Genomic DNA, 17,446 nt, shown 5'->3' with positions numbered 1-17,446 from the left:
GAGCTCTTCTTTCGGCCCCCCGAAGGTGGTCTGGCCAGCCATCTATAAAAGGCCTTCAGTCCGAAAATGGAAAAATTTCTCTTTCCATTTTCGGGCAAAGGTGAGTTCTTGCCCTCCCATTGTTGATTTTGTTGTTTTTCTTTCAAATCCTTCAAAATATTAATGAGTTTTCTCTTGTTTTTGAAGTTTTAATCTTGAATCCAAGATTTTAAAGTTTGGAGACCTCAGGAGACCGTTTATCCTCAACTCTAAGTTTGGGTCGCATCTACCTTAGATCTTCAAGAGGTAAGTGTAAATCCTTGCCGTTTCCTATGTTTTAATCAAGTTTTAAGAAGGGATAAAGGGTTAAAAATGCATGAAATGGTTAGATCTAAGGTTTTAGGGTTTGGGGTTAGTCTTGATGATGAATGCTTGCTCTTGTGATGTTTTATAGTTGTTTGTGGGGGCTTAGGCTAGTTTTTAGCCCTTTATGCATATTTGAGTGTATATGCATGTTTTGAGGGGTTGGATGTGAGATTTGGAGAGTTTTGGTGGCTGAGTGCATAAGGCAGAATCGGGTTTTACCGTTTTGAAGAACCCAGGTTCGGCCGCCGAACCTGCTTGTGGAGGCAGCCTTTGGCCGCCTAACCTGCACCCGAAAAGATGGACTTTCGGATATGTGAAGGGGTAAGGCCGCCGAACCTGCCCCCGAAGGTTAGTGACTTTCGGATCTGTGATGGAGTTTCGGCCGCGGGACTTGCCCCCGAAAGTGCTTGACTTTCGGATCTGTGGAGGACCTTTGGCCGCCGAAAGTCCCCTGCCCACCTTCCTTTATTGTTTCCTATGCATGTTTTGTTATGTTTTAGGGAGTTTTTGGGGAGTTGTTTAGAGTCTTGTTAGAGTTATGTTTGATCCCTCATTTGAGTTCATCTGTGTAGGATCGGACCAAGGAGACCGTAGAGGCCTGCAGTGAGATAACTGCACCAGTGTTAGGCAAGCGTCAGCCAGAAGTGAGTAGAACTGAACTGATCTCTTGTTTTAAAGTAATCAAACTTTTGAGCATGTTCATGCATCACGAATGCCATGTTATGTAATAGGTTGTTTGTATTAGAACTCACGAATATGATGCATTGCATAATTTACTGTTGTTGTGGATGGATATTGGATGACCCACTAGCCCTCGAGCAAGTTATGTTATGACGGATACGGAAGACTAGGGCTGCCCATTCTATGCGCCCTGGCACTATGTAAGAGAAAGACTAGGGCTGCCCAATCTACGCCCATGGCATTTATGGATATGTTATGTTATGTTTAAGTGAAAGTTCTGAGGAGCTTCGTCGAGGGCCGGGCATATTGGATTATGTAGAGGGTTACTGGTGACAAGTCCATCTTGTTGTGAATTGTTTGTGCTGTGACGCATTCCATATGAGCATATGTTTATTAAACTGTTTTTATGTTCTGCTCACTAGACTCTTGTGGCTTATCCCTTTTCTCTAACTCCAGGTTTGCAGGAGCGCAGATAGCTTGGGAGAGTCAGCATAGCTTTTGGTACAATTTTAATGTAATAGATTAGTAGTGGACATGTAATATCTTATGGATTAGAATTGTGCTTTGCCCTAATGATAGTTTTGTAATCCCGGTTTACATGATCTTTATGTAAAAATTTTATGTATATGTTATGTTGAACTAAGTTGAGACATGTATGTTAACCATACTGGAGCATATGATGAGGGCTCTAGTATGAGTTTTATGTTTTCAGTTTATGATATATGCACATGTTAAGCTTGGTTTCATGAAATGTTTAAGTTGTTTTGTAAATGTGTGATCATGTATGGGATTTTATCAGATACACAGGATGTATAGTAGGCTTGCTACGGGTTCCGGCGACCTTAAGTCGATCTGAATCCTAGCGTCGGTAGCGGTCCAATTTTCGGGTTGTTACAACTATTATTGAGACAGGTGAAATATGTCTTGTTTCATCCTCAAATAAATGGATTATTGATTCTAGTGTCACAGATCATACGACAGGTAATTACCACACATTCTCTAGTTTTCAATCATATAAGGTACTTTCTTGTATAACCATAGTTGATGAGTTGCAATATAATGTTGAGAGTCTTAGGACTATTAAGCTTACTCCTTCCATCATTTTATGATCTGTGTTAAGTTTGCCCAATCTTACCTTTAATTTAATCTGTGTCAGTAAACTTATCAAATACCTAAACTGTTATATCTATTTCTTCCCTGATCATTATCTTTTCTATGATCTTATGATGAAGAAGATTATCAGTAAAGAACATGTATCTGATGGTCTCTATATTTTGGATGCATGAGTGCCTCATTTAGTTACTTATTCTAATGTAATCTCTCCATTTGAAGCACATTGTCAATTAGGACATCGTTCTCTACCACTTTTGAAAAAGTTATCCCCCAGTTTCATGATGTACTTTCACTGGAATGTGAATCTTATCATTTTGCAAAATACCATCATATCTCACTTAGTCCCAAAATTAATAAACAACCTAAATATGCTTTTAAACTAGTTCATTTAAACATTTGAGGACCCTATCCTATTGGGTCTACAATTGGATTAAGGTATTTTGTTACTTTTGTGAATGATTTTTCTCGGATGACCTAGATTTACTTTATGAAGAATTGATATGAGATGCTTGCTCACTTTTCTACCTTTTGTGCTGTAATTAAGAATCAATTTAATATTTTTGTGCATGGAGTGATAATGCCAAAGAATACATGTCAGGATCATTTCAGACTTTTATCCAACATGGTATTCTTCAATAATCGTCATGTGTTGATACTCCTAGTCAAAATGGGGTGGCTAAAAGGAAGAATGGACACAATTCTAGGCTGACATTATCTCTATCGCATATTTTTTCATTAATTGCATGTCATCTATGGTACTTAATGGTGATACTCATTCCTTTGAAATCACGAATTTTTGGCCGTACTTGCTATGTTCAAGATGTCATACCTCATGTGACTAAACTTAATGTTGCCCAAGTGGGCCGGTATCTTACTCAAATCCCTTCGAACCATGGCGCTTGGACTTGCTACGCTATAGGGAATTGGAGTTCTACCTCTGCTAACAGCTTAAGCTTTTGGCATGGTGGTAAGCGCTCGATCCTACAATTGGTATCAAAGCCAAGGTCATGGGTTCAAATCCTAGCAGGTGTTGGGGAGGGGATTGTTGGCCAAGTGGGCTAGCATCCTACTCATCCTACTCAGATCCCTTAAGCTTTTGGCATGGTGGTAAGCGCTCGATCCTACACTTGACTCTAAAGCCTTAAAGTGTATCTTCTTGGGATATTCTCATCTTCAGAAGGAGCATTGGTGTTATTCTTTAAAACTCCACATGTATTTGGTCTCAACTGATATAATCTTTTTCAAAAAAATTTCTTTTTTTTTCTACTGCACAGACCTTTACCAATGGAGGAGAGGAAGATGAGTAGCTCATCTATAGGGTCACATCAGATAGTGAGATCTCCACTAGTGTCTTCTCCGATACAATCTATTGAAAGTATTCCTCCTAGTATTCAACTATCCGCTAAACCACCAATGGTTCAAGTTTATTCTAGAAGACAAGTAACCGATGATACATGTCTTGCACCATAATCTTCTTCGTCATTGGATCCACCTGCGAGTGACCTTGATCTCTTCATTAGATTTCATAAAGGTAAACGACAGTGTAAGTCTATCTACACCTTTCTCCATCTTCTAGCTACTTAATTGTCTCTCTAGATTCCATTTCCTTACTTAAGACAGTTAAAGAGGCCCTATCTCATTCTGGATAGTGTGATGCAATGCTAAAGGAGATCAAGACTCTAGATGATAATCATACTTGAAAACTAGTTGATTTATCCCAAGGCAAGAAGTTTGTGGATTGTAAATGAGTTTTTGCCATTAAAGTCTATCCAGATGGTTTTGTGGCAAGACTTAAGGCACGTCTTATTACTAAAGGATATGCATAAACCTGAGTATTATTGTAACACTTTTTCTCCTATGGCCAAAATGACCTCAGTTCACTTGTTTATTTTCTTAGCTGCTTCTTAGCATTGACCTCTACACTAGTTAGATATCAACAATATCTTTCTATATGGTGACCTCTAAGAAGAAGTGTATATGGAACAACTACCTGAGTTTGTTGCTTAGGAGGAGTATGAAAGTCTGTCATTTGAAGAAATATTTATATGATTTGCACCAGAGCCCCTGTGCTTGGTGTGACAAGTTCTGTGGTGTTGTTCAAGAATTTGGGTTAAAAAATAGCAAGTGTGACCATTCAGTCTTCTATAGACATTCAAATGTTGATATTATCCTCCTTGTTGTGTATGTTGATGATATTATCATTACAAAAAATGATTATGCAAGGATCTCTTCTCTCAAATCCTTCTTGCATGTGAGTTTTTATACTAAAGACTTGGGTCAGCTTAAGTATTTCTTGGGAATAGAAGTTTTGAGGTGTAAAAAGGGAATTTTTTATCTCAAAGAAAGTATATCCTTGACTTACTTGCATAAACGGGGAAGTCGGGAGCTACACCCTATAGCACACCAATAATTCATAATATACGTTTTATGAAGGATGATGGAGACCCTTATAATGATCCAGATAGATAAAAGAGATTGGTTAGAAAGTTGAACTACCTTACGGTGATAACTCAGCTAAATATTGCTTTTATAGTAAATGTTGTAAGCCAGTTCATGTTTGCACCTACAGTGATACATTGGACTACTCTAGAATAAATTTTTTGTTATTTAAAAGTGACCTCTGGATTCAGTACACTCTACAGTAATCATGAGTATACTTCAGTTGAGTGCTTTTTAGATGTTGATTGGGCGAGATCCAAAAGTGATAGAAAATTCACTACAGGCTAGTGTGTATTTATTGGAGGAAATTGAGTGTATTGGAAAAGTAAAAAGCAGAATATAGTGTCCAGATCCAGTGCCAAATCAAAATATAGGATCATGACTCAATCCACTTGTGAAATTTTATGGATAAATCATATGTTGAAAGAAGTAAGTGTAGATATTATATCACCCGCAAAACTTTAGTGTGATAATCAGACTGCTTTTCATATTGCCTCCAATCTAGTATACTATGAACGAACTAATAATATTAAAGTTGATTACCATTTTATCCATAAGAAGTTTCAAGAAAATCTAATTTCTATCAGTTATGTGAAGACAGAAGAGCAACTGGGTAATATATTCACTAAGGCATTAAATAGGCTTAGAATAAAATATTTTTATAACAAGTTGGACATCATAAACATCAATGCTCCAGCTTGAGAGGGAGCATTATAATGTGAACATAATCTGTACACGATTAGAATAGATTGCAAAATCATAGGCCTAATTGATACTAATTAATAGATGGAGAATTTTTAGAAGAATGATTTGTTATCTTAACAAGACCTTATAATATGTATATAAATACCTTTGTTCCATAGAGAAAAAAACAACTATTTCCTACAAACTAGTTTGTTACAAGGATAATATATTATAACACCCTAAATTCAGGGACAATGGATGATATTTACCCCTTTTTTATAAGATTAGAGTTATACCTTCTATGGGGTAGTAGTAGAAAACATTTTTCACATTTTTCGGGATTGTTAGAGGGCTCAATAATTTTGGTTTTGCGTTTGGAGGCTGACTCTCTTCGTGTTTTCTTATTTATGGACATTATTGCTTGGTTCTCTTGATTATAGGATTTTGAATGTAAGTTATGTTCTGATTCATTTTTGTGGCAGGTCTTATTTTTAGCTTTGTGGTGGATATAGAAATAGAGGAATGAATATGTGTTTCATGGCATTCACTGCTTATTAAGCCAATAAATTGGTTGTTTTAAGTTGCAATTAGTACATAATTTTCGAGTTTGGTGTTCACAGAGCAATAGGGCTCCAAACCGTACTAAATATTGGTAAACATTGATTAGCAACTTCCCTTGTATGATTGGGTTAAACTAAACATAGATAGGGCGGCTAAAGAGAACTCAAGAAGGGGAGGTGCAACAAGGTCTTGCCAAATAGTATAAAGTATGGTTGAAGGATTATTACACTCATATAGGTGTTTGTTCTTCAATGGATGTATAGCTACGTGCTATTTTATTTGGCTTCCGAGTAGCACAAAATATAGAGATTAAACGGTTAATGGTAAAAATGGATTTTAAAGCTGGCCTTGATCTAATGAAAGTCAACATAAGTAAGAATCTGTGCCATACAAATGTTTTGTATTAATATTGTCAGCTTTATGCATCAATTGGCAGGTGAGGTTTAGTCATGTTTATAGACAAGTAAATTTGTTGCGAATAGACTATCTAATTTAGTGGTGACGTCAATCTTTGGTGAGTTGAGACAATTTTCAAATCTGCTTAAAGCTGTTGCAAAATTCATATACATCAATTTGCAGGTATTTTTTATTCTTGTCGAATTACAACGGTTTAAGGATTATCCATTTTGTGTATTAAAAAAATTTTAATTTATTAATAAAATAATCATTAGGAAAAAGGATTTAAATTAATTTTCACTATTATTTTTATATATTTTAAATTTCTAATTAACTGATAATTATATATTTTTAATTTAATACACATATATACACTATATAATTAAGAATAAATTACTTTCCCGTACCTATGTACAAAGGTCTAGCTCCATCACTATAAGAAACTATCATCACAAAAAACAAACAACTAATTAATATAATGCTATGTGATCAACGTTTAAAATTGCAGATTTGGATTTAATTTTAATATAAATTATCAATAAATTTTAAATTTTTTATTGTTTAGCCTGATTTAATTTAATAATTAAAAATTTATATCATGCGTTTGAATTTTAAATTTTTATTTTTTTATATAAAAAATTTTAGTGAAAGAATAAATTATTATTATATTTTTAAATTTTTATGAAATTAGTTAATTCATCTATATTTTAAAATCATTAAATTAAAACAGCCATATATTTTATAAAATTTAACACTTTTATTTTTCTTAAAAAAATTAGTTATTTTAAATTATTTATACTATTAAATTTATATAATCTAATTATATATGTTATAATTAATTTATATAATTTTAAATATTTATATTATGTAATTTTTTTATTAAAATTAAAATAAATTAATTAACAATTTTTTTTAAAATAAGAGTTTAATTTTTATAAAATATATTAATATTTTAATTAGATAATTTTGAGATAAAAATAAATTGGTAAATTTTTTAAAAATTGAGAAATTTAATAATAATTTTTTTAAATAAAGTCGTTTTATATATATTATTGAAAAAATAAATTTAAAAATTATTATTTTATATTTAATAACTAAATTACGAAAAAAAATAATTGTAAATTTAAGAAGATATTTTTCTCCGCTGTCGCATCAGCAATATCAAGCAAACATACGACAAACGTGGGCGCTATATTTTCTAATTAAATTCACGAATTCAAGCGATCCAAAGATTAATCACACTCTGGCGCTCAGCATGTCGTTGTTAGCTTTGAAGGGTGCTTCATTCTCCTTCCATCCATCCAATTCAACTCCAGACAACAATTTCCCATTCCCGTCCACTTCATTTCCAGTTTCTACAATCAAATGCTCACCATTCTCGCAGAAATCATGTAGAAATGGAAACTGGGTTTCTCTCAGAATTAGATTTCTCGCGAAATCTGATACAAATTCTAAGCAACAACTTCCCCGGGAAACTCTTGCACCTTCCACTGATGGTAGTAGTTCATCGTCAACTGCAACTAGTTTCTTGTCTGTTCTTTGTCCGTTGCTCAAGCTATTCTCTGTAAGTGTCCATCTCCTTCCTAAGATAGTACTTTTTTGTTTCTAATGTGAAATGTGTAGCAGCTTGTGTTGAAACTCTGTTTTGTATGTTACAATGGATTTAAACTAGGAATATGCAATGTTGGTCGTTGAATTTGAATTGTGTTTCCACTCTGCTGGTTCATGTTCATCTTTAAATGGAACTTTCATGATCAATCTTCTGTAGAGTAGCGCCTTAAGAAACTATCGTTTGTTTTTTATTCGTAATCTGATAATCCACAGTGAAAGGTACAGTTTTTATTTGGAAATTTCAACTTAGGGATGATGCAGCAAAAGCATGCACATTTGTGGGGTAACTCTGTAATGTTTTAGTACCCTTTTGACATTTTAGTTACTATCTTAGTCTTTATGAAATTTGTCTTCTGAAAATAAGAGGAGTGCAATTTCACCATTTTTTGTTAAGTGCACAGGATATATCTTGCTTGCTTTACCATGAGAAAGAAATAGGTAAGCTGAATATGTGCCCCAATTTTTTTTTTCAATAAGTGGACAATAATACTAGTTGAAGAAGATAAAATTAAGAGTAAGAAAAGAGTAGCCCCTTTCTTTTACATATTATGTTTTATGAAAAGCGGGTGTAACTTGTGCCTAACCTAGTTTCAGTCAATGTGCTTTGTTCTAAGGGCAAAAATGCCTTCTCTCTGGTGCTTTGCATTTTAGGTGTAACAACTCTTGCTTACACCAGGAAAAGGACTGGTTGATGGAAAGATGACTCTAAGTTCCTGTTTGTTTCAAAATATATAAATGAATGATGGGCCAATGCATACTTAAAAAACTAAACATTAAAAAAAAGAGAGAAAAAATTTGCAGCACCATGTCTTCTGGAGTACTAGATATAATATCTTTGTTTGACTTATTTTTATTTAGCATCATCACTTAAACCAATATGTAATAAAAGGACTGCCTTGCTTGTTTTACTCCTCTCCAGATGAAGGATTTCATTCTATATATCATATATATTTTCGATTTAGTTTGATCTTATATCCTTTTATACTCTTATTTGGAGGACATGTTGCATTTGCTGCAAATGCCATTTGTTTTCACAATTTTGTTTTTTGTGGTGGTCTTATGCTTCATCTTACCAGTGTGTGATTATCATTTCGCAGGGAGGAGATCCTTCTCAAGAACGGAATTATGTTTTGGAGGTAATTCCTTTGTGGGCAACCTTTTCTCCATTTAATATTTAATTGTTACCATGTAGGCAGTTCATACAACAAGAGTTTTCCTTTTTTTGGTGCTCTCGTTACTTTTAGTTCCAAGTCTACTACCTTCTGATTCCATAATAGTTAAAGCCAATCAGTAGTAGTACGCTTTGCAGGGGAACAACCTCAAACGAAAAGTTCTAATATCAAATACTTCAAAGGAGAGATCTATAAATGAATCATTAACTCCATGTTTAATGATTGCCTTTTACATATGTAGTCCATCCTCCTTGCATTACCTGAAATTGAGCATCTCTCTGATTTTCTATGATATTGCAACTCCTCTCCCAGCTCAATTAACTTTTAAATCCTTAGAGCTCTGCATTTTTATCATAATCAACAAACATCTCAGTTTGTTGATTTCAAATTTCTTTACTTTCCTGCCACTGATAGTAGTCTTCATCAACCTTGAACTCTTCTTATTTCCTTCATCTTTTCCCCTATTTGCTCAAATAATTTAGGATTCCCCTTCGAGGCCCTGAAATGTTATTCCTACCAAGTGCCAGCAAATGCTCTCCTTTTCAACACCCTTGGGATTTCAACTAGAGGTTTGCAGTTAAAATTCAATGCAATAGAAAGGCCTTGACGGCAGACTTGCTATAGTTTAGGGTCTTATTGATTTTTTGGCTAATCTTCTTTCTAGAAGTGTGTGAAATGAAGATGAATGAAAAATATAGTGATTGAAAGATGTAATAGAAACTAAAATTTATGAATTGGTTCAAACTATTGATAAAATAAAATCTTCTAAATCTTTATATCTTAGCAAAATGACATATGCTTGTTCCCAATCTTGCAAATATATTCTTGCTGCTTTTAGAAAGGCTTGAATTTATTCATAATTTATCTTCTAGCTAACCCAGATGCCAAATGTAATAGTAGGCAGCAACATCTTCATTGTCTACCTTTGCACGACTTCCATGGGGATCAAGATCACTATTGGAGAGTTTTGACAAATCAGAGACAACTTCAGATTCTTTTAAGCATTTACAGCTCTTTGAATTTGGTAAACTTCCTTCCAACTGTATATTCAACATTCCATTGATATAATCTCTCCATACTCTTCATCACATTCAGAAAGGGCTTTATTTTTCTTCTTTATTTCATGATCATTAGATTGCGGGGCTCAAGCTCAACCATATTTTTAAATATCAATGTTCAGTAGAAGTATTTGTGTCACAGCATTTTAGACAAATTCTTGCACATTTGTGTACTAGATGGAATTCACTGGTTAAAAAACAAAAATGGAAAAAGGAAATTCATGTTCGGGATGGCTGGGAAATAACCTATAAAACAACTGGTTCCTCCCTCAAGCCTATAAAATGCAACCTTAAATGTGATCAATGAACTGAAAAAAAATCAGCATTATCATCATTATGTAATGATGTTGTTAAACCGTATGGATGCAGTGTTGAATCTCCTGATACACAACATGGTTTAACATAAGGGGAGTTTAATCAAATGAAAAACCACATGCAGGCCATTTGTTTTATGAAAATGCTGCAATGAGCCCTGCTTATGTAGAGTCTAAATCTGAAGTTTCAGAATCAAAAGGAAGATTTATTTTTATGAACATTCTGTTTCATTTAGTAATGTTATGCTCATTTGACCATCAATTTACTTTAAACCTATTAATTGGAGGTGGTAAAGTATGGAATCCAAAAGTTTAAAGTTTTATTTAGGACTAAATGTTCAATTGCACCTCTGTACTTAGTAGAGATGTTCAATTTAATCCTTTTTCAACTTTTCGTTTAAATTAGCCCAGAAGTTTCAATTTAAGCTCAATTTAATCAAAAATCAAATCTATGGGCTAAATTTCTTGATTTCTTGATTTAGCCCAAAATCAAGAAGCTCATTTCTTGATTTTCTTAATTTTTGAGCTAATTGAGCTTAAATTGAAACTTCTAGCTTATTTTGGACAAAAAGTTGAAATAGGCTAGACAGAACATCCACCCAAAAGTATAGAGGTGAAATTGAACATTAAGCCCTTTATTTAGATGGAATGTAAAATATTGCTGGAGCAAAGTAGGAGATGCTTCTTGTACCACTTTGTTAAGTACAGAAGAAGAGAAGGGACAGATAAATACATAATTGTATTAGTTATAACTTATACTTTTATGTTTTCTATGCACGCTAGCTGGAATTCAAAAGTTTGTTATAAAAGACAAATGTAACAGAGAATTATTCATTGAATTGACAATAGAGAACTCTCTGCTTCTGTCTAATCTCTAATTTTCTATGATTCTCTCTTGTACTCTTCTTCTATCATCTCTTTTTCTTACTTTTCAATGATTGAATCCTTTTCTCTGGACTCAATTTCAGTACTGACACACTTCATAGCATTGTTATGTGATTTTAGCTTATCCAACTCATATTGTGATCACCGTCTCAGCTTGCCATTTAGATGAGATGGATCATGTCTACCTAGTTATTTGCTAGATTGTTCCCCCTCTGGATTAATATGCTTCCGACTAAAATTTATACTATTCGTATAGTTGTCAATGGTGTTATTTCATTATCTTGTATAAGCATTTTTGTTCTTTTAGGATGGGAATTTTCAAGTTAAAGCTTTCGTAATATTCTTTTCCAACAGAAACATGCCCCTTTTGCAGGAGGGTCCGAGAGGCACTGACTGAGCTAGATCTTTCAGCTGAGGTAAGCAAACAGTTTATAGAAAGAATAAAATCTTTGTTCACCTCAGGTTTATACCATTTTTGGGCAGAGTTAATTGAGCTGTCTATTTATCCCCGATTCCTGTGCTTTCTTTTGGCTCATATAACATTTCCTCCCTTGATTAAGAAGGGTTCTCAGCTGCAGTTTCTTAACACTACTAAAAAGAACAAATTTAATACCTTTTCATCTCCAAGTTGAAGCTAGAGGAAAAATTGAATGACACCAAAACATAATTATTACCTGGCATCAGTCTGCTTGGGTTAGGAATTCAAAACCAGCACAGGTTTGTAACTTTAAATGGAATGCAAACTCTTGTGTGAAACCTCTTAATTAATTTATCAGCCAGGTTGGTCTCCAATATCACAAACAATGAGCAATTGCTACAGCTTTCACCTTTATTTGTTGAAGTCATTCTTGGTTCATTATCCTTAACTAGGTTTTGGAAACTGTTAATTGTTGTCTTGTTTTCCAATTAATTTTCAGGTCACACTTTTGTCTCTCTTCTGAGAGAAAAGCGCATATGCCTTACTGAGCATCTTCTTAGTTGTACAAGTACTTGTATATTCTTAGATAATTTTGGCTTGTATAATTATAATAGGAATATTTGTTACAGAGAATACTAGCTATATTAAGATAAAAAAAATCTTTATTTTGATGGATGTGTGGAAGAAAGTTCCTATGCCACTGTATAATGTAATGTTGAAAGGGTTTCGTCTAATTTTCTCTGCTGAGATACTTCTCTGGCAGCACAGTTCATTATATAGATATATTTTCTTTTCAGTATTTGGAACATAGAGCATGTAGCATGCAAATTGTGGGTTAGAGGACTCAGGTTGTCATGCCTGTTTTAAAAACTGAATTTTATGTTGCTGCTTTGTTTTCCTCATGTTGTCCTTTCAACATTTGTGCAGGTGTATCCTTGTCCAAAGGGCTCTGTAAGACATAGGGAAATGGTCAGAAATTTTGGTGGCAAAGAGCAGTATGTAATTCCTTCAGTGTGATTGTGATAAGATATCATGCAATTTTGTGTCAGATTGAAGATCCAAGATATTCGATCCTTTATCATGCTTATAGCTTCATCTTGTGGAGCATAAAAAGTAAATAATATGCCATAAAATATTGCATGCAAGATAGTGCACAGATACCTTTGGTTGTGATTGTTTCTTTATTTCCTGGTAACTTGGGTTCATTCAAGCATCCACTATTGTACCTTGCTCTATTTCATTGCTTCTCTTTTCTGTAAATTTTGTTAGTTACAAAGTTGCCATGCAGGTTTCCATTTCTAGTTGACCCAAACACCGGTATTTCAATGTATGAAAGTGGTGAGTGATGTACAAGTCTTTAGACCCTATTTTGTTCATATGTTTATTTTTCTTTACAATTTCCTGTTAGTGTTAGAATCACTGCTGGATATGCGGATGTTAGATTTTCTTTGCAAAATGAATTACAATGGTCATTGTGTACTTGAATAATGTGCATCTGCTACTCCAACTTTCATACCTTTTGCTTCAATGCCAATCAATTAATTGACAAGCTTAATGAAGTGTAGAACGCTGTTATGGGAGAACTGTAGTAAATGCAACATAGTGTTGCGGTAGTGAGTTAGTATACTTAGCAGTACTCGTTATTCTCTTATGAGTTGTGACATAGGTAACCGTTTTTTTTTAATTTAGGATAGCTGGCTATATTGCCTTTCTATTACAATTGATCAAAACTCATAAAAAATAGGCATAAGGTACTATTTAGCCCCTAAACTATAGGTCCATATCCAATTAAACCCCTAAATAATTTAGGGGATAAATAACCTCCTAAAGTATTTTAATAGATATATGTAAAACAGAAAAAGGGTTAAAAAGTCAATTTTCTTACCCAATCTTTGGCCACGCGGACAAACTTGCAATGACGTCATTTTTAATCTATCATTAACCATTAACGCTGTTCAAAACCACCAAATATTTTCTCCATCTCCACTGCGACCACCACCACCAACCAAACTGATTTCAGAGTCACTACACAAATTGAGAATTGCTTATCACTATTGCCCTTGAGATTTTCCTTGGATGCATCTTCGCTTTCTTTTCCTTCATGGATTTTTCCTTTTAAATCACCATTTTTACTCTCACCAACTCTCCAATTCAATTGCCCCAGATTCCTAATCCTCATATTTACTCTTAACTTTATTTTTGTAAATAATTAATTTGTTTATTACATAATCCAATTCCAAAAATTGAACCAAAACCCAAATTCCTTAAGATGATTTTCTAGCCTTATTAATGATTTTTAATTATCAACTTGAAATTGGAAGGAAAAATATTATGATTATTACTATTTTAAGCAATGTCTTTCTTGATCTCTGTTTTTTCTAATCGTCGATCAACCATGCGAGCTTTCTTGATTATGACTGCTGAGAAATTATTTCAGAAATTTCTCACTAACCCTATTTAAGATCTGTTAATTTGGTTTTATGTGTATTCAATATAAAAGTCCTGTTAATCCATGAATTTGCATTTTGTTCAAATTTACTCATAAGTGGTCAAGCAGTCATGGTCTCATTGAGAAGGTTGATTCTTTTTGTAAAGTATGTAGTCATCATCTTTACATCATCACTTTTTTTGAGGGCCTATCTCTATAACACCCCCCCTTTTCCTACTCTTTTTGATAGGTGACATTGTGAAGTATCTATTTCAGCAATATGGTAAAGGGAGAAGCCCCTCAATGGGGCTTTTGGAGAGGTGTTAAACCTTTACATTAATCTAATTGGACAAAACTCTGTTTTCTATTTCTTTTGACTAATATCGATCTCTCCTTCATTCTCCCTTACTCTCTGTCCAGCACATTGTTCACAGGATGGGTGCCAACAATTCTTCGAGCAGGAAGAGGAATGACCAAGTGGGAAAGGGCCAGACCAGATCCACCATCGGAGAAGTTGGAACTTTTCTCGTTTGAGAACAATCAGGCATGAAATTGCTTTCTTTTATATTGCAGATCTGTGTAATAGAATTAAACATAATTTACTAAAAAACTAGTTTCTCTTCTACTCGCTACTGAGTTCAAGAGAGAGAGAAAAAAAAAGCTTGGGACTTTTGGGTCCATATTTTCAGAAAATTTTCTGATTTACCAAAAATTCCTTCTTTGGATTTTGTTTTTTTATAACAAAAATGAGACGGTCTAAAACCTGACAAAAGATTACTTGCATTTTGTCTGCTATAAGTAACAACTTCAAATCCTTTTATGGATAGTAAGACTCATTTCATATTCTGTCTAAAGAAACAATTATTTGAGGTTAAAACAAAATGCTTTCCACATATGAAAACGAGAAAGAAATTATTGCAGAACCACTATATCTTTGTGAGTATTCCTCTGAGGGTAGAAAGTGTGCTGGCTTTTCTCTGTCCTTAATTTTAATTTTTTCTTTACGGTGCAGACTAAACTGAAAGATCTATAATAACTTGACATTTGCATAGTTTGCAATTGCAAAGTTGTTTTTATAAATGAAATTTTTAAGCTGTAGCATGGCCAAAATGTTTTAAGTATTAGATACACAAAGAAGATTAAGTCATGTTATTTGAAAGAAAGAAAATTTTCTTGCTACATAGAGTAATGTGTATATTTTTTTCTTCGTCTACCTTCGTAATTTTCTGTGGACATAATGTGTTTTCTCCCTCGTAATAGTATGCCAGAATTGTGCGAGAGGCACTTTGTGAATTGGAGCTCCCATATATCCTTCAAAATGTCGGAGCAGGATCTCACCGGACAAATTTGTTGCTTGAGTTATCTGGATCCCAAGAGGTCAGCTTCATTGAGATGACATTTATATGATCATAAGTTGCCACCCGAAAGAAAAAAAGCACCACATGGGTATCTTTTCATGCCTTGTTTTCAGAAATTTTTTAAATTAATGCATAATAAAAAAATAATTATAAATTCACGTAAAATTCAAAAATATGTTTGAATTCTGTGTGTCAACGACTGTTGAACACGCTAATTCGACATCATGATGTCGAACTATAGGGGTTCACATGCCGAACACGCCTCACGGGTACATTAAAAGAAAACGCGTGGCTCTCCATGTGGACCTGCAAAAGAAGAGTGTTCGGCATGGAGGTCCATGGCTCTGCATGCATGCAGATTTGTGGCTCTTCATTATTTTTTATATTAAATTTAAAAATATAAATTTTATTAATTTTTAAATTTTATTTATTATAAAAATATTAAATTTTATTAAATATTAAAAAAATTAAAAAAACCTAAACATAAAATAATATTAATACTCATAGTTTTATATATTATTATAATATATAAAATAAAATAATTAAAATTATTAAATAATTAAAAAAAATTATAAGATGGTTGAAATATTTCAAGAATTAAAATATTATTTTTTTAAATAAATAAATATTTTTAATTATTTTTTAGAGATAAGTTTATATTAAAAATAAATTAAAAATTTTTTTTATTTAATTGTACAATTTATGGGCGATTTTAATTTTTAAAAAACTTTACTTTTTAATATCTTATATACAAATATTAATTTATTAATTTTTTACAAATTTAAAAATTAGTTAATAAATTTTTATTACTCATTAAATTTTAGAATAAAAATTATTATACTTAAATTCTCGATACATATCATAATTAAATTTACAATCATATACAAAATTATAATTTTTATTTTTATTTTTACATAAAAAAAATATTCATATTCAAAAATAAATTTGAGTAGAAGAAAAATCTGATGATGATGATGGAGATGTTGAAAAGAGATGAAGGAGATCTGCCGGGGATGGAGGTGGAGAGAGAGAAGAAACTGCTGAGGAGATCGGAGAAGAAGATGCCGAGGACAGGAGAAGAAAATGCCGAGGAGAGAAAATTTGAGAAGAGAAAATGGAGAATGGGAAGATGGAGGAAGGAGACTTAAGTCTCCTTCCCTCTGTGCATGCAGGTCATGCACACATAGGGTGCAGAGCATCTCTGCACCCCTATGGCCCTAGGTGTGTTCGGCACTTTCAGCCACGGCAAGTGGCTTTGTTGTTCGAACATTGAAGCCATGGGGCAATTCAATATCTATAGTATCAAACAAGTGTGTTCCGCAATCGAACACTCCTTTGACACGCAAAATTCGAAAATATTTTTAAATTCTGCGTGATTTAAAATTATTTTTATTATTATGCATGAATTAAAAAAATACTCTTGTTTTCAAGCTCCTGTGTGTGGAGGGCAATGCTCACAGGAACTTCAACCTTGGCAATGAAAGGTTATAAACCAACAAAATACGTTATTCCTTTTTTAAAAATAGATCACTTGCTCGTTTTTTACTTGCAATGAGTTGGTTCTTTTTTTCCATTTTAATCTTGCAGGTGCCATTTTTAGTTGATCCCAACACCGGTGCTCGAATTGGCAGCTACAAGAATATCTTGGCATATTTATTTACGACATATTCAGCAGCTGCAATATAGTTTCAACTTCTGACATCTACTACCTGAAAATGCCATTGGAGGCAATTCTAGGCACATACTATAGCATGCATACATATTTTAATGCCGTGTTCTGTGATATAATAAACATTATTTACATTTTTTTCCCATGATGAAACCAGCAGCTACCGTTTTCCACTGATGGGATTGGTCTGTCTTAGTTTGAAGCAAATATAGCGAAAATGATGTCAACAATTTTGATATTTATTGATCAACATGTGGGGCCTTTTCTTTCCCCTTTAACTTTGTGAGATTAACTTGTTTCACCGTTGGTGTTGA

General features: G+C 33.4%; 1 protein-coding gene across 2 annotated transcripts; it reads left to right on the top strand.

Annotated features, from left to right (window-relative positions):
• Positions 1 to 7,414: 7,414 nt before the first annotated feature.
• LOC110607003 lies at positions 7,415 to 17,432 on the top strand. 2 transcript variants are annotated; one of them, XM_021746044.2, is made up of 10 exons: positions 7,415 to 7,783; positions 8,928 to 8,966; positions 9,903 to 10,026; positions 11,614 to 11,675; positions 12,605 to 12,672; positions 12,966 to 13,015; positions 14,356 to 14,425; positions 14,526 to 14,649; positions 15,366 to 15,482; positions 17,051 to 17,432. In XM_021746044.2, the coding sequence occupies exons 1-10, from the start codon at positions 7,475 to 7,477 to the stop codon at positions 17,147 to 17,149; spliced, it is 1,062 nt and encodes a 353-aa protein (XP_021601736.1). In that variant the 5' UTR covers positions 7,415 to 7,474; the 3' UTR covers positions 17,150 to 17,432. The 2 variants fall into 2 exon arrangements, with proteins under 2 accessions (XP_021601736.1, XP_043809405.1); XM_043953470.1 differs by having other exon boundaries at positions 7,448 to 7,783; positions 8,828 to 8,966.
• The last annotated feature ends 14 nt before the right edge of the window (positions 17,433 to 17,446 follow it).

This window comes from Manihot esculenta, chromosome 18 (genome assembly GCF_001659605.2).
Source record: "Manihot esculenta cultivar AM560-2 chromosome 18, M.esculenta_v8, whole genome shotgun sequence".
Taxonomy (NCBI): Eukaryota; Viridiplantae; Streptophyta; class Magnoliopsida; order Malpighiales; family Euphorbiaceae; genus Manihot; species Manihot esculenta.
This window is presented reverse-complemented; position numbering and strand designations above follow the sequence as displayed.

Excerpts from the sequence above, each read along its gene's own strand:
- LOC110607003 (XM_021746044.2), top strand. The coding sequence starts at position 7,475 with ATGTCGTTGTTAGCTTTGAAGGGTGCTTCATTCTCCTTCCATCCATCC. Across the intron at positions 10,027-11,613 it reads TTTACAGCTCTTTGAATTTG|AAACATGCCCCTTTTGCAGG; the intron begins GTAAACTTCCTT and ends CTTTTCCAACAG. Across the intron at positions 12,673-12,965 it reads AATTTTGGTGGCAAAGAGCA|GTTTCCATTTCTAGTTGACC; the intron begins GTATGTAATTCC and ends GTTGCCATGCAG.